The sequence below is a fragment of the Paramormyrops kingsleyae genome, chromosome 10, assembly GCF_048594095.1.
Source record: "Paramormyrops kingsleyae isolate MSU_618 chromosome 10, PKINGS_0.4, whole genome shotgun sequence".
Lineage (NCBI taxonomy): Eukaryota > Metazoa > Chordata > Actinopteri > Osteoglossiformes > Mormyridae > Paramormyrops > Paramormyrops kingsleyae.
The window spans coordinates 29,923,824-29,950,893 of NC_132806.1; the positions used below are offsets into that span (position 1 = coordinate 29,923,824).

Here is a 27,070-nt window from a genome sequence, read left to right on the forward strand (position 1 = left end):
AAACATCGTTTTCGTTTTTGCGCAGCAATGTAACTGGCATGCTGGAGTGTTCCAGGTCACTTGGATTTTCCTGCACGACAGTTGATGATGCATAATTTTAGTCAATGTCATCAGTATTATTTGATGATAATTACCGGTTTAGTAGGCGAATCACAGTTTGGGTTGAGGCACAGCTTGAGAGTCAGGGTGCGGACACTGAATATTCATGAATGTCGCATGAACGCGGCCAAGCTGCCTTGGCAGAGTGACTCAGAGGCTCAGGCCTGAAACGGAACAGCCTCTGTATATTGCTGTAATTAAAAATATCAATACATGGCGTGTTTCTTATTGCCTCAAGACTGAAATTATTATTCTTACTGCCTTGAAACTGAAATTACAATTACAAAGTAGTTGATTAGCATGTACAGAAGATAAGCTGAAATCCAGAGGGTAAGGAAAAGAGGAGGGGGAGACTCCCTCGCCTCGGAGGGCCCTTCCGCCCTGGCTCCGTTTGACCATGCATGCCTGCCCAGGCGGGGCCCGTCGCATGTTAGCTGCAGGCGTCTGCCTGCGGGCTGCAGACCTTCTGTCTCCTCCAAGCAGCTGGCTACTGCCCACAAGGGGCGGGGCTGCATGCATGGGGGCGGGGCTACAGGCCCGGGGGCGTGTCCACACCACTCTCACTCTGACAGGCCGGATGGCTGGCACCACCTGAGCTTGAGTGCACAGTGTACCAAGTGGGTGTGTGCAGGTGCACTGTCATCTACAACATTACAGTGATTAGTCATGCTGGTTTTTTTTTTTCTTTTCTTTTTTCCCGGTATCAAATAGGTAGTAATACAGGTTTTAAAGCTTTCATAGGTTTAACATTTTGAGCAAAATTAATGGTATTAATTTGTTTTTTGTCCTCAAAAATGACTCAGTGTGTCTGTGTACAAAACCTCTTGCAAAATGGCCGTCTGAAAGCACTTAACGATGAATAATGCGACAGTGGCTTAGGGTGACGGTGACGTCAGCGTGATGCGGTCCTGAGCACTAATGTCAAGGTGCCTTTTTCCTGTTGCTCCCTTCAGGAGTCCCAGTTCTTTCAGCAGTACGAGCTCTGCCTGCAGGAGGTGCCGTTGGGCGAAGGCAGCTTCTCTGTGTGCAGAAAATGCCGACACAAGCAGACCGGGCAGGAATACGCCGTTAAGATAGTGAGCCGAAGGTGAGACCACCGGTGCACTACTTCCTGTCTACACAGGAAGTGTTTTTTTTTTTTAAATTTTATTACTTTTTGTGTTTGCACTTGGAATATTCAGCCTTGGCATAAAGGACGGCAGACATGAAGTCTAAGCTAAGAATAGTGCTTTTCTTTTCTTTTTTTTCCACTAAACTGTGTTTTAATAAGCGCATGCAGACTGCAACTGACATTCCAGTCACTGCAGTCCAGTCCATTGACATTGCAGGTAACGTAAAGTATTGTAAAAGATGCAAGTTGTACAACTTCCTGTGCAACTTAATCTCATTTTCAGAAATAAATACCAAACTGCAATCTTACACGTCCTGAAATAGCAGCGAGAATGACCCATGTGTCCCTGAGTAATTTGCTCTCATGGTTGAACGCCGTAGTTTTCGGCTTAATGTTAACGTCGTGCTGTTTGCGCTGAATCGCCGCCATCTCCTCTGTGTCTGGCTCTTCTAGGATGGAGTCTAACACCCAGCGAGAGATAGCAGCCCTGCGGCAGTGTGAGGGCCACCCCAACATCGTCAAGCTGCATGACGTCTTCCACGACCAGGTATCTCATCACCACACACACACACACACTCACAGTGCATCCTTACTGCTGATGCTGTATGTCACATGACGCGGTCACATGACCCCGCCCCCCTGTCCAGTACCACATGTACTTGGTGATGGAGTTGCTGCGGGGGGGCGAGCTGCTGGAGCGGATTAAGAGGAAGAAGCTGTTTGGGGAGGGCGAGGCCAGCCAGCTGATGCGGAACCTGGTGTCGGCCGTCAGCTTCATGCATGACGCCGGAGTCGTCCACCGCGACCTCAAGCCGGAGGTACGGCCGGGGCGGGGAGCTGTCCCCGAATTCACCCGAAATACTCCATACGGCATGGAAAAGAGCCGCTGTTTAAAGTGCTCGCTGCAGCTGTGCTTCTGCTAAAATCGGAGCGATACAGCGAAGATTAGTGTGGCAAGGATGACGCAAGTGTGCGCAACGTCCCTTATTTTTGGGAGTGGTGTCACTCGGTGGGTTAGAGGTTCGCGCCCCTGTCCGGAAGCCTGTGGGTTCAGATCGTCGCGGTCCACCCTTTGAGAAAGGCCTCGACCCCAGCGACCGCCGGAGTGCTGGATGCTGGCTGAGCCTCTAAGAAATAAACAAAGGTAAATCTAAGTGCTCTGAATGTCCTGCTGGCTCTGCCCCTTCCCACATAAATATTCACCGCATGTGACTGGCAGCCGGAGCCTTAGCAACCAGGGCGCTCGTCGCTAAGGGCCGCTGCCTGGTGATGGCGTTGGCCGCGTGGCGAATCGCCATCTGAAAGAGGAGGCCGTGTGGACGCCGTCCCGCCTGTCTATCCCTCACTGATGAAGACGCTTCCCTCCTTTTGTAAAGACGCTTCCCTCCTTTTGTAAACCGCTAACTGCTGGGGTGGGGGGGTCATTCGCTGTCTAAGACGAGTTGCTTGATGAGTAACCCTGTAATGAGCGAATAGTCAGCCATCATGGGTTTTACACCCAAAATCAGACTCCAGATGTGCCCCGAATCTTAATGATGTCAGCAGTCGCCAGCCAATGCCGCCTTCTGCTGAGGGTGTTCAGTGTCGTCTTTAATAATGCTTAAGTCTTCATTATGGGATGTTCCTACTGTGGAAGCCTGGACATTGTTTGCTGCAGAGTTCCACCCAGCTGTCACTCGTAATGCCTTCATTAGGATAGTCAGTAGCCTCGTCTTTGAGATGTTAATCAGGAATGAATCCCCCCCCCCCCAGAACGTGCTGTTCGCGGACGAGGGCGAGGATGCGGTCCTGAAGCTCATCGACTTTGGCTTCGCGCGCCTCTGCCCGGCCGGCAGCGCCCCCCTGCAGACGCCCTGCTTTACGCTGCAGTACGCCGCCCCCGAGCTCTTCCACAGCACCGGCTACGACCAGGCCTGCGACCTCTGGAGCCTCGGGGTCATCCTGGTATCTCGTCTGCGTCCGTCTCTCTCTCTCCACCATCTGTCTCGATCTGTCCCTCCTTGCTGCCTTGTTTTTGTCCCCATGGAGTGTATCTCTGAAACCTGTGCTGGGTGGGACTCCAGTGTACTGTCACTCACTGATCAGAACCAGAAAGTAACCAATGGGGAGACAAGCACACAGCGATTGATTGGCTCATTGTAATCCCGCCCACAACTTTGTATCCTTGAATTGAAGTTTATGTGTGTTTCATATAAGTGAGTCATTATTTGGAGCCAAGCCCCTGTTGTAAATGCAACATTTTGATAGTAGATGAGCATTTCTGTCTCTTTGTCAGAGATTGCTAAATGCAAGAAACGTTTCTGGGAAAGGCGTCCCGCCGGTGTTTCGGTCGAAGACGCCAGCACTGATGGTGGAACTCTGTCTCCTCCAGTACACCATGCTATCTGGGCAGGTGCCCTTCCAGAGCGAGCTGAAAAGGATGCCGCTGTCGCACGTCGCTGACATCATGCGCAAAATAAAGGAGGGGGACTTCTCACTGGAGGGGGAGGCCTGGAGGAGAGTGTCCGAGGAGGCCAAAGAGCTGGTCAGAGGTAGGAGCCTGCGTGGCCTCTGGCGCCCCCTACCTGTGCTGTGTTGCTGTATGGCGTTCACTCACCCCCAACTGCATTCCAGGCCTGCTGACTGTGGACCCTGAAAAGCGACTGAAGCTCTCTGCCCTGCGGGAGAATGAGTGGCTGCAGGGTGGGGGGGCGCTCTCCTCCACACCCCTGCGCACCCCCGACGTGCTGGAATCCAGCGGCCCTACCGTCCGCACCTACGTCAACGCCACCTTCAAGGTTGGTTTCCTCACTCCTCCCGTCTAACATTTTCCATCCATCATCATCCATCCCCCACCTCCTTCTCTCTCTGCCTCCATTATTTATCTCCCCGCACTCTGCGCCTCCTCCGCCTCCTCACGGTCCCTTTTCTCCGGCAGGCCTTCAATAAGGGCAAGCGTGAGGGCTTCTTCTTGAAGAGTGTGGACAACGCTCCCCTGGCCAAGCGCCGCAAGATGAAGATGACCAGCACGGGTGTGGAGACGCGACGCAGCTCCTCCTCGTCGTCCTCCTCCTCTTCGTCCTCCACTGCGGTTCCACAGGCCCCAACTGTGGGAACCAGCAAGACACGAGTGGCTCCCGCCGGCTCAGAGCCCACGGCCCAGAGCTAGGAGTAGGAACCTGCTGACATCCCCCCACCCCAAAGGCTGTTCCAGGATCAGCTCACCCAACCCAACACATACAGAGTGATTTTGTGCAGGAATGGAGGAGCACTGATCCTGGACCAGGGCCTGGTGGTGGCCACCCAGGGCATGAACAAACTGGGCTGCTTTTTCCCAGGATGAAACCATAAAGAGGATGGAGGAGCAGCCACTTGAAGACCCAGCAGAGAGACAGAGGGCTGCTGGATTTTGTGGGGGGGGGGGGGGACTCAGTTCAGCACTTCCTGGCCGTCTGTCCCGTGCCCTCAGGGGTGACGATCCTAGGGCCCACAGGCAGTACGGTTGTTTCAGAACCACAGATCTTCAGGGCTGGGAGGGGGTTGTATTTTACACACTGGTAGATGGCGAATAGGGGCACCTTGTTTTGCAGTGTCTCCCCCCCCCGCCCCCCCCCCCAGGATGACGGATTTGGTTCTCCCTCCTATATCAATCTTGGATTTTGACCCCCTACTCCCTTGTTTTGGTATAATGCCCCCCCTCCCCACCCCCATCTCATTTCACAGCCTCCAGTGCAGTCCTCAGCAGAGCATGTTTACAAAGGTCTGAGTGACCCGTTTGTCTCGAAATCGCCCATTGCTGCCCAAACTTTGAGTCAGAGGGCGCCCCCCCAGAGCCCTGGTGACCGCAGGGCCGGGCCGGGGGTTCAGTCAGCAGACGACGGGTCTCCTAGGAAGGAGAGCTCCTCACGGACTCACATGGTAGTCTCTCCGCAGCCTTGAGACTCTCTTCCAACCAAGAAACCAAAATTTACTGTATGAGTATTGCAAGCACAGGGGAAAAAAAAGAAAGTATTTTAGTCCTTACAAATCAAGTATTCAGAACATGAAAAGTATCCTTATGGCACTAAAGTTGTCTTTTTGAATATAGATGGATTTTTATATACAAATTTGATACGTTCTTTGTTTTTTTTTCTTGAACCTCATTTTGAGCCGACGGATGGCTGTGAGCCATCACTTTGAGCTGATTGGAGTTCAGTCGTAGTGCTTAACTACTAAAGACCCAAGAAACCCAAGAACAAAAAAAGGAGATGTGCCAGAAGAGTCAGGTCGCCCATCCTGCGGGGTCAGGGGTCAGGGAATGACCAATGCACTGATACACCAATGCATTTGAAAAACACTTTTCATTCATCTTTTGGTCTGAAAAACTGATTTATTCATTCTTTAAAACTTGCAATACAGCTTTAATCGCTTAGATGACTTTTTTTTTTACTTATTGATTTTGTTTTTCACTTTTTGTATTTGTATCTGTTTCGATTACCCTGCCTGCCGGAGTAGTGGGTTACCCACCTGACTTTTCAGACGTGGTTGCTGATCATGTGACCTGCCCTGTAAGCAGGTTTTGGGGTGAACGTGGTGTCCATCACTGTAGCCTTTGACACACATTGCTCTCGCCACAAAGTACCACTGCAGCGGGAGGCCACCGCTTTGCAGTTTTCCTGTCATGCTTTATATAACTGTTGTCGGTTTATACATGTGCAAAAATCCTGCTCCAATTGAATGTATCCAGTTTTATTACATTGCTTCTTTCATTTGGTTGGAGTTACTGCTGTCGTCTTCAGCGATTGTTTTTAAGTTTAATTTTCATTTTAAATGGGCTTCTAAATGTTTTATAATTTGCAGGAAAGGTAAACAATGCTGATTGTTTGCACAGCCAAAAAAAAGTTTGTGAAAATGACATGATGATGGATTGAACTGATAAAGATGTTAATGCGTTTGTTATTTTGCATAAAGATGTTTTAAAATCTGAACTATTATGTCAAGTTAATTTTACCGGACTGATGGTATTTCTGTATAAAGAATTTTAACCAAAAAAGGGAAAAGAAATGAATAAACTTGGGAATTTTTATTTAATAAAGTTCACTGAACCATTTCTGAGATCCATGGAAAAGGAACAAAATTATATTTTAGTGTGTTTTCGGTGAGTTAATCTATTAAATACGTTTAGATTATTTATATGAATTAATGAATTATTGATATTTATATGAATTAATCTTAAGTGGCTGATGGGTTTGCACCTACATACAATGAGCTTTTCAGTTGATCAGGGGTAAAAAATCTAGATTGTGAATTACAATTAGAACTATGGCAATGACTGATGCTTATAATTCTAATATACAAACAATAAACATTCAATAATATAAAACAATTGCCATTTGGAAACTGATGGGGTACATCAGGTTTTTAAGCATTTGTCACCTTAGAATTGCATAACAAAAGATATTGGGTAGAGAGAAGAACATTTCACACCCATTTCCTAAAAGCCTCTTTAAAATCGAGGGTGTTAATTTGACACTCACTTCTAATATAATTTGAAGGCTGCTCCCAAGCCTAAAACTGGAGGAAGAATGACCAGAACATTCCCTGTTCAGCCACCAGGGGTCAGTGTTGGGGTTATGCTGATGGACTGCTGACACTATTGGGATGGGCAGGTGTCTCGCCTGGGGAACCTTGCAAGTTATTAAAGCCAGCTGATTGTTTTCAGAAGGGTCTCTCGCAACCAAGGGCACTCAATATGGAGGGAGAGGCTGAATGGTGAAGGAGACACACAGCCATTCGCTTGTGCATGTTAGTCATTTTCAATGCATTCTCTTACGCTAATAGCAATTTTCCATTGCCACCAAGAAAAATCCCAACTTCCTGCTTAAGAAGTATTATAGAACTGCTGAACGAAATGGATTTGTAATGCAAATTTACGCAAGCATAAGCTAAGGCCGCAAGCACAAGCTAAGGCTGCAAGCACTTGATACTTGTATAACACCACAATTCTCACAGATGAGCTAGTGGAAATTAGCATATGGTAACAAACATATATATATATATATATTTGCACATTGTGAATGTACACCGTGTGAACAGTAAATAAACGTATTTTCGGTTTTCCATGACTATCACCCTCCAAACCCCGCCTTCACCGAGCCGACCCTTCAGCGGTGGAACACCAAAGCGAGCTGGAACCGCGCTGTATATGGTTTCTGCAGTTTGGCTCGGTTCCTGAATGTCAGTGGAAAAGCGGCATAAGTCTGGATTCTAAGTGGACCTCTAACTGTGACCAAAAGAGGAATCTAGCAGCACATTAGTTTGCTAATTAAGGTTTTATCTGTATATCTCATGGTACATGGGCTTTCAGTCAATTAAAATACAGTGGTACCACAGTTCTCGAGCTCATTAGAACTCGAATTTCTTAAAAGTCGAACCAATCTAAATCTCAGAAGTCAAACCGTGAACGCCGATCTAAGATAACTTGTACGCGCGGGGAAATGAGTCACGCGGCATGTCTCTCAGCGGAAACAAAGGGTAACGCTTCAGTCTCAGCCTCGCATTGGCTGTGATAGCATCCTGCATGTTTACACTAACTGAATACATATATTTAGACAGTAAAAATACATTTAGACAATGATAAACAGTGACAGCAATTATTATTATATAATAAAATACATTTAAAAATAAAGATTTCTTATTAATTATTTTAATATTAATAATAAACCATTAATACGTTTAATTATAATAATATTGTCGTGCTGAATGAGGACGGAACGGAGACAAAGGCGCAGACGTCAGGGTATCGGGGAATACGGGGTTTAATTACAGGTAAGGCAGGCAAAACGCAGACAGACAATACAATGACCGGACTGGGGAAACAAACTGAAACGCGGACTAAATACAGAGGACTAATGACAACAACCAGAAACAGCTGATCACATGGGGATTCCACACGGGGTTAACGAGGGGGCGTGGCACACGGAAGGAGCAGACGATCGGGGCAGGACACATTGTTTTTTTTTTTTTACTTTACAAATTGTTTGGATACATTTATTTTCTTACGTTAAAAATTACTGTTTTGATAAATGTGCTTAGATGTGTTTAGTACAGTATATGCTCTTCTTGTTTTATCCGGTTCATTTTGTGTTTAAATGCTAAAAAAAAAAAAACATATTTAGGTGTAATTGTTTGGGGCCGGGAACCAATTAATTGGTTTTCCATAATTTCTTATGGGGAAAATTCGATCAGAACTCAAACTTTTTAGGATTCGATCTGAACAGATTAAGTTCGAATTTTGAGGGCCACTGTATACAGACAAATCAAAACCTGAATAAATGGCAAACTCCAGACTGGTCATATCGCAGTTGGTTGTAGAGTCTACACAGAGGTTACAGTACCAATACTTACATACACTCAAAAACAAACACACAGGCACACAGTACACTGACAGACTACAACATCAGTGTTTACATCCAGCCAAAAACACACACAGAACGCACAGTGTTAAACATTAAAGAAGGACAGCTGTGGAGGAAACGTAAATGTGGGTTGTTTTCCCTCTCCCTCCAGGACATTAAATAATGAAACGTGAGAAATAATGTGACGTTAACGGTGCAGGCCTCCCCAGCTCCACTGCTCTCTTCCTGCCTTCACCATCAAAGTTTAATCCTGGCTTCCCAAAACACCGAGTTCTCCATTATTGACTAGCTAAGCTTGACTGGCTACTGTGAATGCATATCGGAGCTGCATACCCTTCTCAAACACACATGCATGCACGCCGGCTCCCTTCGGGCATCGCTCCACTGAGCTCACATACTATGATACAAAAAAACCTTCTAGAAGCCCAGGAACAATGGGGCCAGATGGGCTTGCTTTTTAAATTCAAGGCAAAAAAGCGTGAGAACGGGCAAGATTTACTTATCATTCTGTGTCTATGAAAGCTTTTTAAAACGAGCAGTCTCACGATGTTGCAGCCTGGCTTCCTGAGAGCCTCGTCTCGACTCTTTTAAAGTCTGAGAATCTGAGGTCTTTCGGAAAAAGACCCCCGATCCCCGCGCACCACAGGAGGGCCGCTGGCTGCACGTGAAGCACGTGAGCAGGGGCTCCGATACGCGAGGCCGTCACCGCACACATGCACACGCTTCACTTTATTCACTTATACAGTATTTAGGGCACAAGCGCCTCGCATCCTGTCCCTCAAGGAAAAACCTGAATGCGTCTCACTTTCGGTCGCCTGTCCCCGGTCCCATGGCAACACCGTCCCTCCCACTGTCCTTCAGTCTCCCCACACAACCTCTCTTTCCCCTCTTTTCTGCATCGCACTCCCCGCCTCTCTTGACCTCTGTTTCTCTTGCAGTGTACCTACATCAGCGCCCCCCCTCCAGCCCCCCCCCCCCCGCTCTCTCCCCACCTTCCTCTCGCCAGTGTATTAAAGCCTCCGACGCGCCGAGTAAAAAGCTGATTTATTCTCTCCCAGTATCGATCGCTCCGTGCATTAAAGATTATAATTCATTACCCCAGCCTTTTTAATACATTAAACACTCAAAATAAAAAATAAAAATAAAATAAAACAAAACTTGGGACGGTCGCAGGAACGTGCTGTGGTCGCCCCTCCCCCTCCTCAAATTTAGGGATATATAGACTGTTTACTGGTCAGTGAAGTAGTTTGATCAGCTCTGCTGTTGTTTTGTGTAGATAGTAAATGACTGTAGATTGCTTTTTTAACACTTAATATTTTATGCAGAACCGGGAGCGGCGGAGACAAAGTACAGGACGGCGCGCCGCGCCGCTGAATTCGTGCCCGCGCTGCGCGGGAACCGGCGGCACCGGATCAGCCGAAGGGGCCGGGAAGCGCTACTTCCGGATCCGTGCGAAGCCCCAGCAGGGCCCACTGGCGGCTGTGTACGCGTGCACCAGGCAACACACACCTGTATTTAAAAAAAGCCGCTGTCATAGGTGAGAAGTCACATGCCGATTTTAGCTTATTTTATACCAGAATCATTTTTTTCCGACATCCATCGCACAAGTACCTCTGCCCTCAATCTTTGACTTGAATAAAATAGTCCAGGAAATCGAAGGCGTGCATGGATCCCTCGGCAATGACATGCGATGACGTGCTTCTCATTTCCAGCAGGTACCCTGTCCAGAGGCCGGGTGTTCAGGCTAGCGGCTTTTCACGACGTGGTCTCTGTGCGGATTCAGGGTGTCGCCGTGCCGCACCGCACCGCGTCCGGGGTGCCTGTAGAAAGGCCCAGGGGTCCGGGGGCTCGAACTGGTGCCTGCATTTCCACAATGGCGCTGCAGAGCAGTCTATGCACCTGTTTATGTCGGGAAAGCTTCTTAGCATGCTGGAAGAGAACGCAGACCGGTGTGCCTCACACGTTCTGACTGGTGAAGGGCAGGGGCCACGCATGTGTTTCTGTGCATGTTTGTGTGGCTGTGTGCTTTTGCATATGTATCTGCCAGACCCTGATATGTGAGCCCCCCATGAACACAGGCACACACACACACGCACACATACATGCACATGCATACCTACTGTATACAGGCACACATACACACACGTGTGTACCTATGCACATACATATACGCACGTGCATATACACTCACATGCACACACAAACACATGGACCCTGACTCCCCACAATGCACCTAAAGTGTTCACACATGTGCTGAAGGTTTCAGCAGACACACACACGTTGGTGTACCACCCCTCCACGTCCACCAGGAGGCGTGTCCTCACCCCTGCGCCCCTTGCATCACTGCCCCTGTTTCCCTGTCTGGTGACAGGCTTTCAGACAGTAAATCAGCACATTGATCTCGTCCTGGATTCAGCTAAAGAGCCATTTTCATTTCGCAAACCCCCCCCATTAAATGTCACCCCCCATCGCTTCTCTCTCCTGCCCCCCACCCCTCCCCCAGCCCATGGTACTGCATCCTCCCTGCTGTTCTGCTCCTGTGATTGAATCCTGCTGCGCCCTGCCACTCCCCCCCCCCCCCCCCACCCATTCTAACCTGCCCCCCCCACCCATTCTAACCTGCCCCCCCGGTAATGGAGCTCAGGCTGCAGAGTGTACCAACCCATGGCTCAATCTGCAGACAGGCTGACACCTGCGCCGCTCAGACTGATGGGCCCCCGCAAATTCTCACGGCTGGGAGGGGGGCAATCCCAAACACCCCACAATTAATTTTCGAGAGACACAGTGTGACTGCATTATACACAGATTTATTAGCGGCTGAGTTATTCAATTATCATTAAACTGGTCACCTCATTTCCTTCCGTAATCAGTGTATAATGTCAGGACTGCGTTACTCTGTCTCACTGCGAATCACATGCATATAAATACATGTCACAGCTGCATTTACTCACAGTTTTCCTGCCAATAAGAAATGTTAAACTTACCAAGACAAAAACAGAGATGAGATGTGGAGGGAGTCTGTGAGGTGCCAGAATTCCTCTTTGCAACCAATAATGTATATACGCATGTATGCATGAAGAGGCTCCCCAGGTTTGCAGCAAGAACGACAGGGTTACTGGGGGGCTTGTTTCATTCAAGGTTAAGAAGAGAAAGCAGATTTGTGGGGGAGTGAAGAAACCATTAAACTGAACAGTCCAAGACACACACACACACACACACACACACGTTTGTATTCCTATCATTGTGGGGACTCTCCTTTAATCTCTATGGGAAAAACCTTAATCACACCTTAACCACCTACCCAGCCCTAATCTTAACCATAACTAACCAAACATAATACAAGACATTTTTAGTTTTTCGATTGCAATCACAGACCCTTATAAAATTGAGATTCCCCTCACGGGGACATTTTAGCAGGTTTTTAGACCATTGTGGGGACATCTGTTCCCCACAACGTATCGTTTACATAACACACCCATCTCTATCAACTCCAAAGATCACAATGGTATCCTTAACATAATTAAAATACATTACTGAATGATTATATCTTATAATGAGCCTCTGGGCCCGTGTGGCCGTAAAGCAGTACCGTTGTGCAGAGCTGGGAGATGCGAATCGCACTTTATTGCTGTTCCGTTCTTTAGCCGAGCTCCTCACCCATGGTGACATGCGGACATAAACACACAGCTCAGCACAGCTGGAGATGGTATAGATCCCACCATGTGCTCTAGCTACCCAATTTATCCCACTTTCCCATTTTACTTCTGTCGGTTCCTCCTGGCACCAGAGCAGCCGTCAGCTGTTTTCCGTCTACCGTGGTAACGCTGGAGCAAAGGAGCCACTGTGCTCCTGCACCACCACACCCCCTTGTGGCCACAGTGATTCTCCTTTGATGCACTGTGTGATGCTAGGATGGTAAAAAGAAACATTTCATGGGCGTATAGAGCTCTGCACGCTGGTGGATCTCGCTGAGAATGTGATCGGCATTTGGATTTGGATGGGGGGGGGGGCCAGAGGGGGCGAGGAGGAGCGGGGAGGAGTTTGCGGCAGTCAGCCGATAAGTGGATCCTTCCCTCCTCATGGCAAACCTTCACAGCTTACTCTTCATCTGAGGGCCTGTGGGAAACACAGCGTCGTCATCTCTGCTCTCATTACGGCGTGTCACAGCCGCTCCGCTCGACGTGTCACAGCCGCTCCGCTCGGCGTGTCAGTCGCCCTGCGTCAGGTGGCAGGACCCGCAATGGCCCGGGAGCAGACAGCTTTCCGAAGCCGACGCGGACTGAGGCGGCAGTTTAACAACCGGCGCGGCGAGTCAGTCTCCGAGAGCGGGAGCAACCGGCCGGCTCCTCCCCACCCCCCAGTTAGTGCTGCAGTGTGAATCTCTCAGTCAGTGGGTGTCACTCAGCACCCTAAATATGCAGCATGCTGTTTACCAGCCGCAGATTTGTTAGTGAGCTAGTCGAGCTGAATGTGCATCTCCAACCAGATAAATGCCGCTAATACGCCGACTAATCCAGCAGCCATGACACGCGCACACCTTACAGGCCATGCAGGTTACCTGTCACTGAATCGGGCTCTCAGATTGGTCAAAAGGCTACAGTCACATGGGGGGGGGGGGGAGATAAAAACAGTGATTTCATTAACTATAGCAAACACACATGGGAGTGTAATACATTCAAAGCAGCATTCACAGCTGTCTGAATATGCATAAGTGAGGGCAAACACAGCGGCACTCATATGCAAAGAGCCTCCATGAATAATTTACTGGGCCCAATAAACGTAATTACTCTGGCCCCAGTTGCGTGGCCGAGATGTTTTACGTTGCCGGTCGGGGCTAATGTGTACCGTAATGTGACCACGGTAAAAAACACCTGCGCTCGCCGCGATTTCACAGCCACTCCGCCCTCCTGCTCAGCCCCACTGAGACACTGCAGTGGCATGACAGTCACTGCGATGAGCTAACGTGCTGCACTGCACTGCCTCGTGCTCTGGGACTGTGGGGACAGCCTTCAGGCCCACCGCGACCCTGTGCGGCTAAAGAGTATGCGAGCTGGGTGGAGAAGTCCCATCAAACGGGGACAGCGTGTCGCCGTATCCTGTAGTGCTGTTTTGCAGCTCCGCGATGGCTGAGCGGTTGAGTGTCTGTGTAGCATGTTGTGTGACAGGGCTGACAGCGGCGCCGGGGGGTGCTGTGTCCAGTGTGACAGCACGCACGGCTCTGCGTTTGGCGACTCACCGCGGGGGAAGTAGAGCGGCAGCCTGGCCTGGTACAGCTCCTCGTCGGACTTCAGGAACACGCAGAAGACGACGCGATCCAGCTGTTGGGGAGATGGACACAGCGACAGCCGCGGATGAGGGGGTGCGAGGCCGGCAGGGCCGTGCCGGGAGACGGGGGCCACTCCGGTTCCCTCCGGGGGCCCCATGCTGTTCCACTTTGTGTGTAGCTAAACCTAAAAGCCCCCCCCCCCCCGCTCCCCCAGCACAGTGGCATGACAGCAATAATGCTAAGCTACATTACGCTACACAACATGAGGTAAGCTAATGACCGGTCCACTGTAAAGAACCCCACTGCCTAGCATAGCTCCATTAGCACTGTTAGCACATAGTTACTGATAGCCGGCAGACAGCAGCAGCTAAACAGAGCCTGTAAACGGCAGCAGTGCAGAGGGTCACTGGCCTCGGGACTGGGAACTGCAGGCCGGACGCTCGCCGACTCCACATGTGGTCGAACACAAACAGCTTCAGCTCCTCCACACGCTGCACGGTGACAGGCAATCCCCACTACCCCGAAATTTGTTTTTCCTCCCCACCCCCCCCCCCCCTTCCAGAAACTTCCAGAAGCCATGCAGTGATGTGGAAAACGAGAACTTTAATTAGGAATCTTTAATTAGGTATCTTTAATTAGTCATTTCACACATCTGTGGAGTGAGAACAACACTGTGAATAGTGAGCAGCAGAATGAGGGCTGATGGGGCTGGGGGGGGGCAAAATGGGATGGAGAGAGTAGGGGTGGCGAGAGGAGCGGGAGTCGATCGGCACGTGCTCCGCGAGGAAGCTGGCTTTGAGGGACGTGTCTGTGCGCCATCTCCCACATGCCTACCCCCCCCCCCTCACGGTGAGCACATCGTCATCACCGAGGTCCCACCCAGATCCAATTAAAAGGCAGCTTTCATTAGGCGTGTGGGCTGGCTGCATGCCCTCCTGTTAGGCCGTCCCCGTGCAGCGAGTCCTCTGCCTAGCAACGGCCGCATCAGCGGTGGGGGGTGTGGGATGGGTGCCCTACCTGTGCGTGCTTCTCCTGCAGGTACTCCCGGACCACGCTCAGGGCCACGTCCACAGCTTCGCCCGGGGGGTACCCTGCACACAGAGCACAGCCATTAGCACAGCCATTAGCACAGCCCTGGACCCGGCAGTGACCTTCCTCATGCCTTTAAGGCACTGTTTCCTAATCCAGTCCTCGGGGACCTAGTCGGTCCATGTTTTTGCTCCCTCCAAACTCCCTGCAAGACCATCCACATTTTTGCTACCGGTAGAGAGCTGGGTGGGAGTAAAAACAGGGACTGTCTGTGGATCCCCGAGGACCGGATTGGGAAACACTGCTTTAGGGGCTTTACAGCAACCTATCACATGCACCCAAGTCACATGACAGGTAACACAGCCTGGGTGATGTGATCAGATGACCCCACTTACCATGAAGCCGCATCAAACACATGTGCTTCTTCATCACAACATGTGTTAAAGTTTTCTCCAGCACATAAATGGCTGTAGCCTCTGGCCACCACCCCAGATGGGCCCCGGATCTGCAGTGAGCGCAGCGGCGGTGAAGGGACCTATCAGGGCACACTGTGCCACGTCCGGTTATTGCCGGCGACAGCGTGGCAAGGAGCAGATGGCACTGGCTGCCCGGTCCACGCCGGCATGCAGGGTGGGGGGTGCCGGCGAACACGAGGGCCACGCGATTTGCACATGATGCGACGAGGGAAGGGGAACAGACACTCCCCACCCCAATCACAGCCACGCACAGAAGGCCTGGTGGCGGTTTACCAGCACCGGCTCTTCCGCCGAGAGCTTAATGCATGCTGAGCTTAACAGGTTACCGGTCGGCTGGCACCGGAGCCACAGGCACCGGCAAACCCTCTGAGTTACGGCAGGTCGCTATTTAAACCGGGGGCTGCAGTGCGAGAGGCGACGTGTTTACAGAGCGCCCGGTGGAGAACATCTGCTCGACAGCCTGTGTGACGGGAGGGGGGTCCGTCCCTGCGATGAGCATGTTGGGGGGGGGGAACGCCGCTCCGCGCAGCCGGGAGGCTTCAGGCCCCCACCATCTCTCACCTGCTCCAGCCGGGCCTCTTAACCAAAGAGGCCGCTTTGCATATTCATACATCTGGAGCAATTCCGCTAAAATGCCTGAATCAGCGAAGGGGACGCAGCCGGGGAACAGCACAGCCTGGAGGTCACCGCTCTGCCCTTCCTGCTCCGCCTGCACCGCAGCCGTAACTCTGGGAACAGTCGCTTAAAAATAACTACGATTTATCACATGGCCTGTTTTAGGTCTCTTATCAATAAAGCAGAACGGGTAACTTATCAATAAGTTCCACTGGTTTCACTTCACATGCGCAGCTACACATGAGATTATAATTTAATATAACTGCTTATTAACTGGCTAAATTGATTGCAAAACAAGCAATTATATCATGCAATGGCAAATTACAGTATTGCACTACATCAGTGAAAACTAGCCTGCTAGGTAGCTTGGCACAAAACAGAATAAAACATTAATGAAAATAATCCTCATAAAATAATAATTGTTAATGATTGGTTCCACCTAGTAGAACATATAACAGCAATTTCAGGAAACTGTAGTATATTCAAACGTATATCATTAGGGTTAAATTTGTGTGACCGATTTACGTGCCGGCAGGATTACATGGGTAAGACGACGCCTTTTGTCAGCTTCAAAGTGAGCAGCTCGTCGCCCACCTGCTGGAACGTTCAGGTCTGATGGCAGCGTTGAGCCAGATAATCCTGCCCAGCCTGACGACGAGCACCTAGGCTGTGGTGGCACTGTGGATGCGTGTGCGTGTGCGTGTGCATGTGCGTGTGCGTGTGCGTGCCCTGCAATGGCCTGGCATCCCAGCCGGGATCTCCCGTGTCTAGTGCCCTGTGCTGTATGCTCCAGCCCCTTCATGATCCTGTACGGCATAAGCATTTAGGTCCTCGGTGACCCACAGTCCATGTTTTTGCTCCCTCCCAGTTCCCTGCCAGATAGTCCACGTTTTTGCTCCCTACCAATTGCTGGGAAGGAGCAAAACCGTGGACTGTCTCCGGGTCCCTGAGGACCAGACTGGGAAATACTGATTTAGAAGATGGAAGGATAGATGAGTTTAATGCGAATCTACCAGTTCTCACTGTTTACTTGGCGTGTGCATTAACAGTTGGTGATGCCCTTCAGTGGGTGGTCAGTATTATTAACCACACATAAGCACCACAGTCAATCCGAAACATTAACAACTGCCTAATTAAAATTCTCAGAACTACAATATGCTGATAAGTGGCCCAGACCTCTTGTTAATCGTTCCCTGGGCCAGGGTGCCTGACTACGGCTTTGTCTTTGCGGTGCCGGCGTGACCCAGCACAGTTACACGCGAGCAGGCAGAGAGCCATGAGGAGAGCAGGGCACTACTACACAATAACGAACGAGAGTTACATTTATATAGCGCTTTCCAAGGCACCCAAAGCGCTTCAGAGAACCAAAGGGGAGCTACTTCAATCACCACTGTGTGGCCCCCACCTGGGTGATGCGACGGCAGCCATTTAGCCCCAAGATACTCAGCACACAGTAGCTAAGGTGGTGAAGGGGCAAGAGAGAATTCACCAGGTAGATACAGGGGATGTAAGAGGGCAGATTTGATAGGGCCCCAGTGGGCAATTTTAGCCAGGACATCAGGGTACCACCCCTACGCTTTCAAAAGAGGCGCAGGGATCTTTTATGGCCTCAAACAGTCAGGACCTCAATTTTCCATCTCATCTGAAGGACAGACTGTCCCTGCACTGGGGCATTGGGATCCGCACAGATCACAGGACGGGCTCTCCTGTTGGTCATAGGGTCCCTGTCCCTGCGGCATTGGGATCCGCACAGACCACAGGACGGGCTCTCCTGTTGGTCATAGGGTCCCTGTCACTGCACTGGGGCACTGGGATCCACACAGACCACAGGACGGGCTCTCCTATTGGCCATAGGGTCCCTGTCACTGCACTGGGATCCACACAGACCACAGGACGGGCTCTCCTGTTGGCCATAGGGTCCCTGTCACTGCACTGGGGCATTGGGATCCACACAGACCACAGGACGGGCTCTCCTGTTGGCCATAGGGTCCCTGTCACTGCACTGGGGCACTGGGATCCACACAGAGCACAGGACGGGCTCTCCTATTGGCCATAGGGTCCCAGTCACTACTGGAATCCACACAGAGCACAGGACGGGCTCTCCTGTTGGCCATAGGGTCCCTGTCACTGCACTGGGGCACTGGGATCCACACAGAGCACAGGATGGGCTCTCCTGTTGGCCATAGGGTCCCTGTCACTGCACTGGGGCACTGGGATCCACACAGACCACAGGACGGGCTCTTCTGTTGGCCATAGGGTCCCTGTCACTGCACTGGGGCACTGGGATCCACACAGACCACAGGACGGGCTCTTCTGTTGGCCATAGAGTCCCTGTCACTGCACTGGGGCACTGGGATCCACACAGAGCACAGGACAGGCTCTCCTGTTGGCCATAGGGTCCCTGTCACTGCACTGGGGCACTGGGATCCACACAGAGCACAGGACAGGCTCTCCTCTTGGTCACACCAACACCTCTTCCAGCAGCAACCCAGCTTTCCTAGTTGGTCTCCCAACCAAGTACTGGTCAGACCCAAACCTGCTTAGCTTCAGATGGATTGCCTGGTCTGAAGTGACGAGGCGCATTCTAACCTGTGTACATGATGTACTCATGATGTCTCTTTAAGGAATATAGCGAAGAATCTCAGCACAGCATTTCATCAGACCACAGATTCTCGCTCTTGACTTAAATACCTGCTGTCTACACTCGATCTTTTTGAATCAAGTACTTTCGACATTTACTTCTCAGGGTTTAACTTCTAAACCTGCTATTATTTGTGCAGGTGTAATGTTTCTTTGTGAGATGGGGAGGTGAGAGACACGAACTGCCTCACCTGACCTCGGACCTCTGGGCACACACATCCAGGTCCTGAATTCCCCTCCAGTTAACATGTGAACATGACCACAGTCCTTAAAAATGCACATAAGCCTTTCTTCCCTACATTAGGAACCAGAAATCACTCAATTCTATTTTCTATGTGTTTGTTCTTAACAATCAGGTCACAACTTGTTGTTGTTAACGTTCCCAGGCAGATGTTTGATGGTCCTGCAGAAGCTGCAGGAATGCGAGCCAGGTGGCACCGGCAGAGCCGTGAGTGTGCACAGCGCCGGTGGTGAGTGCGGGGCGGGGCGGGGCGGGGTCCAGGAACTCACCGTACACCCCCGTGGAGATGCACGGGAAAGCCTGTGGGAGAAAACGGGCGGAATTACACGCCGGCAGAGCTGAAATCGCAGCCAATCTGCGGTTTGCTTTCAAAGTCACGCTCAGTGTTTGATACGGTGCATAAGCAGCAGCTTTTATCGTGGGTTTAAAGGACCATTACTGAGTATGGCTGCCAACTCCGCATTCATTCATGTCGCCTTCAATGGGGTTTCTGATCTACTAATTATATACTTCTGGAAAGTTTAGCGCCCCCATCAGGGCTGCAGTCTTTCCTGCATGTGACAGTGTGGCAGTGTAACCCCCCCCCAGTCCATCCCGTCTGGACAGCAGTCCTGTCACACTTCTCACTCCTTCGTTTCCCATGACATCTTCTCTTCACTTGGACTGATCCCTTATCATTCCCCCACCCCCCCTGCCTTCCGCACCCCTCACCATGCATGTTAACCTGCCTCCCCAGATCCTCTTTAATAGTGCAGCCAAAAAAAACACATTTTCAAAGACCTATTTCAGCACCACCCAACATAAATCAATGCCTTTTTCCCCAAAGCCTTGCTACAATACCCAATTTAAATAGTCAACATTAATACAAAAAACTGGGATACTGAAAGAAATGGCCTCTATTAAACAAACGAGCAAATGGAGCCATTTAACGTTACTTGCTGGAACCTGCTAATTGTAAGATGTTCGGCGGTGACACATTTCGGGTGCCCCCGCACTGCTGCATCGTAACGGCTTCTCTCTCCGGGTTGTTCTCAGAGCCCCGCCCCCGAGAAAAGGTAGCCCTCGTCCCTCACCACTGTCCGCAGCTGATTCTGCGCGCCCACTTCCAGGCAGCTGCGGTAGCAGGAGCGCAGGGCGTCTCTCTCGCGCTGGCTGACGCCGCCCTGGGCGATGGGCCCCACGGTGTGGATCACATCTGTGGGGTGAGAAGGTCCTCAGTGCTCACCATGTCGGCCGCCTCTACCCTGCATCACTCCCCATCATCTTGTGCCCCCCCACCCACCCCCAGCATATGGTGGCTACAGAGCCTCACTGCCCTGCCAGCTCGTCCCGTTACCAGGGCTAATTTACAGCTCCACTCCGCTCCTGTTTACAGCATTGATCTGCAGAGTGTTTGTTTTATCTGTCACCCCCCGGCCATCCATCACCCGCGAGGAGTGATTGCGGGAGGGAGGGGTGAAAAGCTGGAGAAGAGGAACGGGCCAGGGACAGGAAGGGGGTAAGGGACTGGGAAAGTGCTGCTAGGGCGGGTGGGGGGGGGGGGACACGGATCAAGAACGGGATGAAAGAAACGACACTGGAACACGACCATCTTCAGTGGGGAGTTGGAGAGACCATGTGACAGCTGATTTGTATCAAAGTGCTGAAGCAGGTAGACAGAACGCGCTAGTCACCCATGCTGGCCAGGTGGAGCAGGAACTGCTCGCTGTCCCCGAATTCACCCCGCCCGCTCCACGAGGAGGATCCCGGAGCGATTCCGGCAGACCTGAGACCTGAGACCTGACAATCAACTTCCATACAGTTCCAGTGGCAGGTCTCCAAACCCAGGGAGCTAGACAGCAGTGTGCTCCTCCAGTGTGGGGCCGGATTCCTGGGAGCTCTCCAGTGTCTCGGGGAACTTCGTTAATGTTGCTTTAAACCATCCGAGGGATGAGATGCACACGGCATTCTGTGCAGCTTATGAACCCCATGACAAGCCCAACACCCAATTAAAATCTCAATACAAATACGGTATAATCCCAAACCGCAAAGAAAGAAAATGTCCCCAAAGCTTCCCACTCAGCCGCTTAAACACGGCACCTGAAAATTAAAGACAGATTAGAGGAAATGACCTGTACATATCTGTGACAGGGGTAATTCTACTCCTAATATGTTCCTTGGAAAATAGAAATATTAGAGGAAGGTAGCATGTGAGCAGAATCAGCCATTATGTGTGTCACTTGCTGCCTAATTTTAAACCCCGGGAGGGCACAGACTCAGGGCTGACTTTTAAATACTTTTCTCATTAGCCGTCTTATTTACCGACTGTCCCTTTCACTGCATTATTGCTTTATCAACATAAAGCGCCAGATGCTTATCATACTGATGAAGTGCTTACAAGCTGAAACGTGACAGGAAGCCCTCAGGGTGCAAAGCTCAGTGTCGGTTCCCCGCGCGGTCCAGTGCAACGCAAAACACGAGGAACGCCACCGCTGAACACGCGCCATCACCTGAACACCGCAGGTGCTCAGAACGTCCAGCAACGGTATGAAGTGGGTGGTGGGCTTGCAGGAAATGCATTTGGCGATAACTGGAATAGCTAATATGAAATGCTGGAAACACCTTTTTATTGTACAGTCACACTGACGCAGAGAGGGAAGCTGAAGCATAAGGAAGGACACACCAGAGTGGAGACGACGGCTGTAAAATGAGAGCTGACAGCTGGGGGGAGGTAAATGATTCGTAGAGTCACAGATCTGGGGGGGGGGGGGCAGCTTGAAGCGTGACGAGGCGTTTCTCCTGAAAACAGCCAATCGTGTCACTGCCGGGGGGTCTTTGCCTACGTGTATGATCTGATGCTAGGAGACACACGGGGGAGGGAAGAGGTTGGAGAACATAACGGCCAAACGGCAGAGGTCAGGACGGCAGCCGGGGCGCTGCTGGGGGGCCGCTGAGACGGGAGGACGGGGAAGCTGTAAGCGCACGTCGTTCGACACGTACAAACCACACGGGGTCTGCTCCCCCCCCCCCCCCGTGAAGCCCTGCAGCAAACCCCCACTGTCCTCCTGTCTCTCTCTCATGCTCCAGTGGTGGCAGTAAAAGGCCAGAGACCCATCCCCATCCCCCCCCCCACCCCCACGAGCGCTGGCCTTCTCTGTTCTCTGCTCTTTGAAGCGGACAAACAGGCCAAAAATTTGGTACAGCCAATGCCTCCTGGCCTTGAGCGCCACCTGACCTGCCCGTCCTGTGTGCTCTTCGTTTAGCCTGCCCCCCCCCCCCCCATCTCCCACAGGATACCCGGGGCGGGACAGGGTGGGGTGGGGCGGGGGGGAAAGTCATCCAGAAAAGCACCCAGGACAAAGGAGAGGACAATAACTGGCAGGACGGAAAGGCCGGCGAGCGGGCAGCCTGTTGGCCGCCTGGCAGCTCAGAGCCGCGCCACTTTCTCGCTGCCCGCTTGCGCTCGGCCGCACACCAATAAGCCGCTTTGTGCTGCTCCCTCTCAGGCTCCTACGCAGCCATTTCCATGAAAAGGCCCAGGAGCCCATGTGTAATAACAATATTCAGCCCGTGTCACAAACACCCGGACATGGAGCAATCTCTCTCTCTCTCTCTCTCTCACACACACGTCTGCACATGCACGCTACCCTTTAGGTCGTGTGCACCGCAGCACCGCTGCACCCCTGCAGCACTTCCCTTCACCAGCCTGCGCCGGCAGCTGCCGTCCTGCAGACGCCACATCGCCTGGCCCACACATTATTCGGTTAGCCTCCAATTAAGGCCTCCTGTAGGGACAGGTGATTTCACCGCTAATCCCCGTAATGACGGCTAATGAAGGCGAGCGGGGAGGGGGGTGTGTATTGAAATTGGGCCACCCGCCGCTCCAGCGGGCTGCAGCCGTCCCGGAGAGTCACACTGAGCAGCCCGCTTTCCTCCGGAACGCGTGCGGGAACACGAGGCCAAATCTGCGGGGGAGCCGGGAGCCATATTCAGCCGGCGACTCTGCAATGGCAGACAGCCGTAATCGGGTTGAAAAGGAATTAAGCCCTTAATTAACTGTTCTCATTACTCAGATCACAAAAATCAGCTTAACAAGTTAGTGCTGAAGCAGCAGGGTATATATATGTGGATATAACACACAGGTGTGTATTAGCGTACAGGACGAGCAGATATGGATCTATCATACAGGGTATATGCGCTAACCTTTCGCTGATCTAAGCTGAAGTAAATCCCCAAATTCAGAATGCCAAGCCTGACGATTCATCTTCAAACAATATTCTGAAGCTGCAATGCCATAAAGCGATTAGCACCATAGCCTCAGGGCTCCGAGGCTGTGGGTTCGAAAACACTCCCCAGTTCTGTGTGCAGTCGGCATGCCTTCCTAGTGTCTGCACTGGTTTCCTGTAGGTAGGCTGGTTCCCCCTTGTGATGGAAGGAGTAGTGAATAAGAAAAACTGAAGAACATGTCAGATTGTTAGATTAAGTCAACTTCACAAAAAATTACTACATAAACAAAACAATTTAAAAACTAAATACTACACTAAAATGTTCCCACATCGCTGACATGAATCCCGCTCTGCAATCTGCTATCCATCTTGAGCTAATGAAACTAGCTTAGCTTCATTAGCCATTTTATCACCCATCATGAGCCCAGCAGGCATGATCGCTGGACACATAGCAGGAGGACAATAAAATAGGTGTGATGTGTAATAATTACAAAATATACAGCTTGCCCTAACTTTAAACAGAATAATCACGATTTACATGTGCTGCAGTGTTAATTGTGAAATTAAATTAAATGACTTTTGTAACATAAGTGACTGAGTGCTCAACTGTGACTCTTTGAGGCTGTTGGGGTGGATATTGCGGTTCCGTCTTCCAGTTACTGTTGTGGGGGGGGTACGTTTGGGTGGCCACGCCCCTGCCCCCTGTGCCGTGCCCCTCCTGTGTGACCGTGCTCGCCTCCCCAGCGCCTGACAAACAGACCCTAACGATACTGAGCCCTGCTCTGTGATATACATTCACGGCCACCCTCTTTATAGAGTCCCACTGCTGGAGCACACAATAAAATGTGTCTATTCGCTGCGCCGCTCGTCTGCACGCGTGCCAAGACCCCCAGCTTTCTCCTGTGCACAGAGACGCTCCCCGATGCGTCCGTCACCGAACGGGGGGGGGGGGGGATCCCGGGCGGCAGGCTTCCATGTGGCACCGGGAGGAGGGGAGAGGAGAGGCAGGGTGGAAAAAGTTCCTACTGCGATTCCATCGGGGGGGGGGGGGGGGGGGGGGAGGGGGGGGGGGAGGCGCAGAGGGGAGTTTTGGTAGTGTGGGTTTTAATTACTGTTAATTGGCCACTGAGGGAAGCCGAGCTGGTACTCCAGGGTAGACACCGATAGCGGCCTTGATTTCTGCCATTTTCGCATCGCTAACGACGGCGGCTCTGTTTGTTTTTCGAGTGTCTCTCGGGCGGGCCCTGTGGGGGGCTGCCGATTGGTACACAGGAAAGCTTAGGGACCGAGCCAGTTAGTGCCCCCTCCCTCGGCCCAGGGTCCCTCAGGAGCCTGACAGGGGCCGGGCCCCCCAGGCGCTTACCGGGCTCCTCCCTCTGCCAGTCCCATCCTCCCCACATCCTTTGCTCACTTCCTCACAATTGCACATTTTATTGCTAATTCACATCTGTCCTTTAAAGTCTAGGGCGCTGGGCAAACGCTGCTCCTCTCCACCTGACTCCCTTGGATTCACCTTTATACCATCCCAACAGTATTATAAATGCCACGCAGCCCCACTTTTTGACCTCTTCCACCGCCGTGTCTATTTATAAGCACAGGCCAGACTGCAGCGCACAGCTGGGCCAGCAGGAGCTCTGCTCGGCCTGTGAGGGAGCTGCGAGCACAGACACCCGCGTTGCAGAGAGACCGGCCCGTCCTCCGACAGGCTGTGAGTGCACATGCCCAATCAGCAGAGAGACCGCCCTGACTGCTGACCAGCTACGAGCGCAGACGCCTAATCAGCACATAGACTGCCTCGATTGCTGACCAGCTGCAAACACAGATGCCCAATCAGCAAACAGACCACCCCAACTGCTGACCAGCTGTGAGTGCTGATACCTATTCAGAAGACAGACCACCTCAACTGCTGACAAGTTGCGAGCACAGAGGCCCATTCAGCAGACTGACCACCCGACTGCCGACCAGCTGCTGGCAGACACCCATCCAGCAGACAGACTGCCCTGACTGCTGACCAGCTGCGAGCGCAGACACCCATTCAGCAGGGAGACCGCCTTGACCACTGACCAGCTGCGAGTGCAGAAGCCCATTCAGCAGACTGACTGCCCGGCTGCTGACCAGCTGCGAGCGCAGGTGCCCAATCAGCAGATAGATCGCCCCAACTGCCGACTAGCTGCGAGAATAGACTCCCAGTCAGTAAACAGACCACCCGAAGTGCTAACTAGTTGCAATAGCAGATGACCATTCAACAGACAGACCACCCTGACTGCTAACTAGCTGTGAACGCAGATGCTCAATCAGCAGGCAGGCCACCCGATTGCTCAGCAGCTGCAAGTGCAGACACCCAACCATCAGATAGACTGCCCTTATTGCCAACCAGCTGCGAGCACAGACACCCAATCAGCAGACAGACCGCCCTGCCTGCCGACCAACTGCAAGCACAGGTGTCCATTTAGCAGAGAGACTGCCCTGACTGCTGAAAAGCTGCAAGCACAGACGGCTGATCAGCAGACAGACTGGTGGTCCAGAAGTGCACTGGCCCAGAGTTGGGTAATTCAGGTCCAGAGAGCAAAAATCCAGACCGGGATTGTGTTTCAACCAACCAGTTGAGCACTCTGTGACAGTAACTCTTTATGCTCAACTGGTTGGTTGAAACAAAATCTTGGTCTGGACTTTTACTTTCTGGACCTGAATTACCCAACTGTGCATTGGCCACACCAAAGCTGGGCCGACAGCTCTACACAGAGATCAGAGACTCATATCGATAGTGCTGATCGATTCATCACTGAGCCGCCGGTGACTTAAAGAAGTACTTAGAGACGTCAGCAAGCCTGCTGATAAGACATGGTCGGACAGGCCTAGAAGGCTTTTAGACTCCTGATAATTCAATTTCCATGTGGATTCGATACAGTGTGCAGAGAAAAGCCAACGTGTTTTCATATCCCAGATAAAAAGAACGTAGTTTTGCTTTCATAACCCGCCCCTTTAACTGAAAAGAGCCATCCCCTTTAAGAGCTCAGACATCCTATTTAATAGGACACCAGCTGTTATAATGGACCAAGATACTACTTTTAATAGAACGTTAATCAAAATTCCTCAATATCATATTTCAAAACATTCTCGGTAGCATATGATTGTATTTTGCATCTGGATGTTTAAGCTGAATTGCCTCCCAGTCCACATAGGTAACATTGTAATAACAGTACTTAACAACTTGAGGAGGGGTGCAGCTGTTGTACCTTTGAGCAGGGCACTTACCCAGAACTGTCAGTGAACATCCACTTATTGTTATTAGTATAAAATGACAGCTGTTTACTCCATGTGACCCATTGAAAAAGTGGTTCAGGTTAAGTTCTGCAGTACTTCACACCGGCAGCCAAAGCTAGACCAGTCCTCCAACATAGCCTTAACCATCATGAATTATCAGGCCCAGTATCAGGGAGACTCACCAGCCCGAACCAGTAAATCTACTCATACTTTAATACGTCTACCAATTACTACACGACTTCCTTTATTACGACAAATAAAGTGCTACCCCTATATTACATTACAACGAATTTGCCCCCGGGATCAATAAAATATATCTTATCTTACAAGAGCCCTTATGTTTACAGGCGAGCTGTGACTGAGCAGACAGCGAGAGTTTAACAGAGGGGAAAGGGCAGAGGGGGACACGGAGCAGTGCAGGGACCGGGACACAGACGTCTGACCAGGAGAGCCGTCAGTGTAATAACAGGCCATGCAAAGAAGCTTTCACAGGCATGAAAGAAATAAGGAGAGTGGTACAAGCAAGCAGGAGCAGTGTGGTCAGCTTCGGGCATTTATCACTGCCATAGGTACATATACACCAACTGCAAATATTACAGTACCATCCACACAGTGGAATAAGGCACAGACGACCATGTTGAAGCGTGAAACTACATCATAATACCACTGTATTAGAAATTAATATTATGAAGTAATAATATATTTTTCCGAGTAAACGGTTCAAATACAATATATATGTATGCAGCTA

The 27,070-nt window shown here is 51.0% G+C and overlaps 2 protein-coding genes across 4 annotated transcripts in view; one reads left to right on the plus strand and one right to left on the minus strand.

Moving 5' to 3' along the window:
* Window positions 1-6,278, plus strand: part of LOC111857693 (uncharacterized) — a 47,939-nt gene extending 41,661 nt beyond the window's left edge. The window contains exons 40-46 of the mRNA XM_072717668.1: window positions 1,053-1,186; window positions 1,664-1,757; window positions 1,858-2,028; window positions 2,963-3,154; window positions 3,582-3,741; window positions 3,824-3,987; window positions 4,128-6,278. Coding sequence (XP_072573769.1) covers window positions 1,053-1,186; window positions 1,664-1,757; window positions 1,858-2,028; window positions 2,963-3,154; window positions 3,582-3,741; window positions 3,824-3,987; window positions 4,128-4,358 — 1,146 coding nt within the window. The 3' untranslated portion in view covers window positions 4,359-6,278. The remainder of the gene's footprint in view (window positions 1-1,052; window positions 1,187-1,663; window positions 1,758-1,857; window positions 2,029-2,962; window positions 3,155-3,581; window positions 3,742-3,823; window positions 3,988-4,127) is intronic.
* Window positions 6,279-11,373: 5,095 nt separating this feature from the next.
* macrod1 (mono-ADP ribosylhydrolase 1) overlaps window positions 11,374-27,070 on the minus strand; it is a 76,448-nt gene continuing 60,751 nt past the window's right edge. For 2 of the 3 annotated variants that reach the window (XM_023838797.2, XM_023838794.2), the window contains 5 exons: window positions 19,927-20,048; window positions 19,123-19,153; window positions 14,870-14,943; window positions 13,823-13,904; window positions 11,374-12,702 (listed from right to left, as the gene is read on the minus strand). In XM_023838797.2, coding sequence (XP_023694565.1) covers window positions 12,677-12,702; window positions 13,823-13,904; window positions 14,870-14,943; window positions 19,123-19,153; window positions 19,927-20,048 — 335 coding nt within the window. In that variant the 3' untranslated portion in view covers window positions 11,374-12,676. Of the gene's footprint in view, window positions 12,703-13,144; window positions 13,181-13,822; window positions 13,905-14,869; window positions 14,944-19,122; window positions 19,154-19,926; window positions 20,049-27,070 lie in introns of all 3 variants that reach the window. The other variant, XM_023838795.2, reaches the window with a different exon arrangement.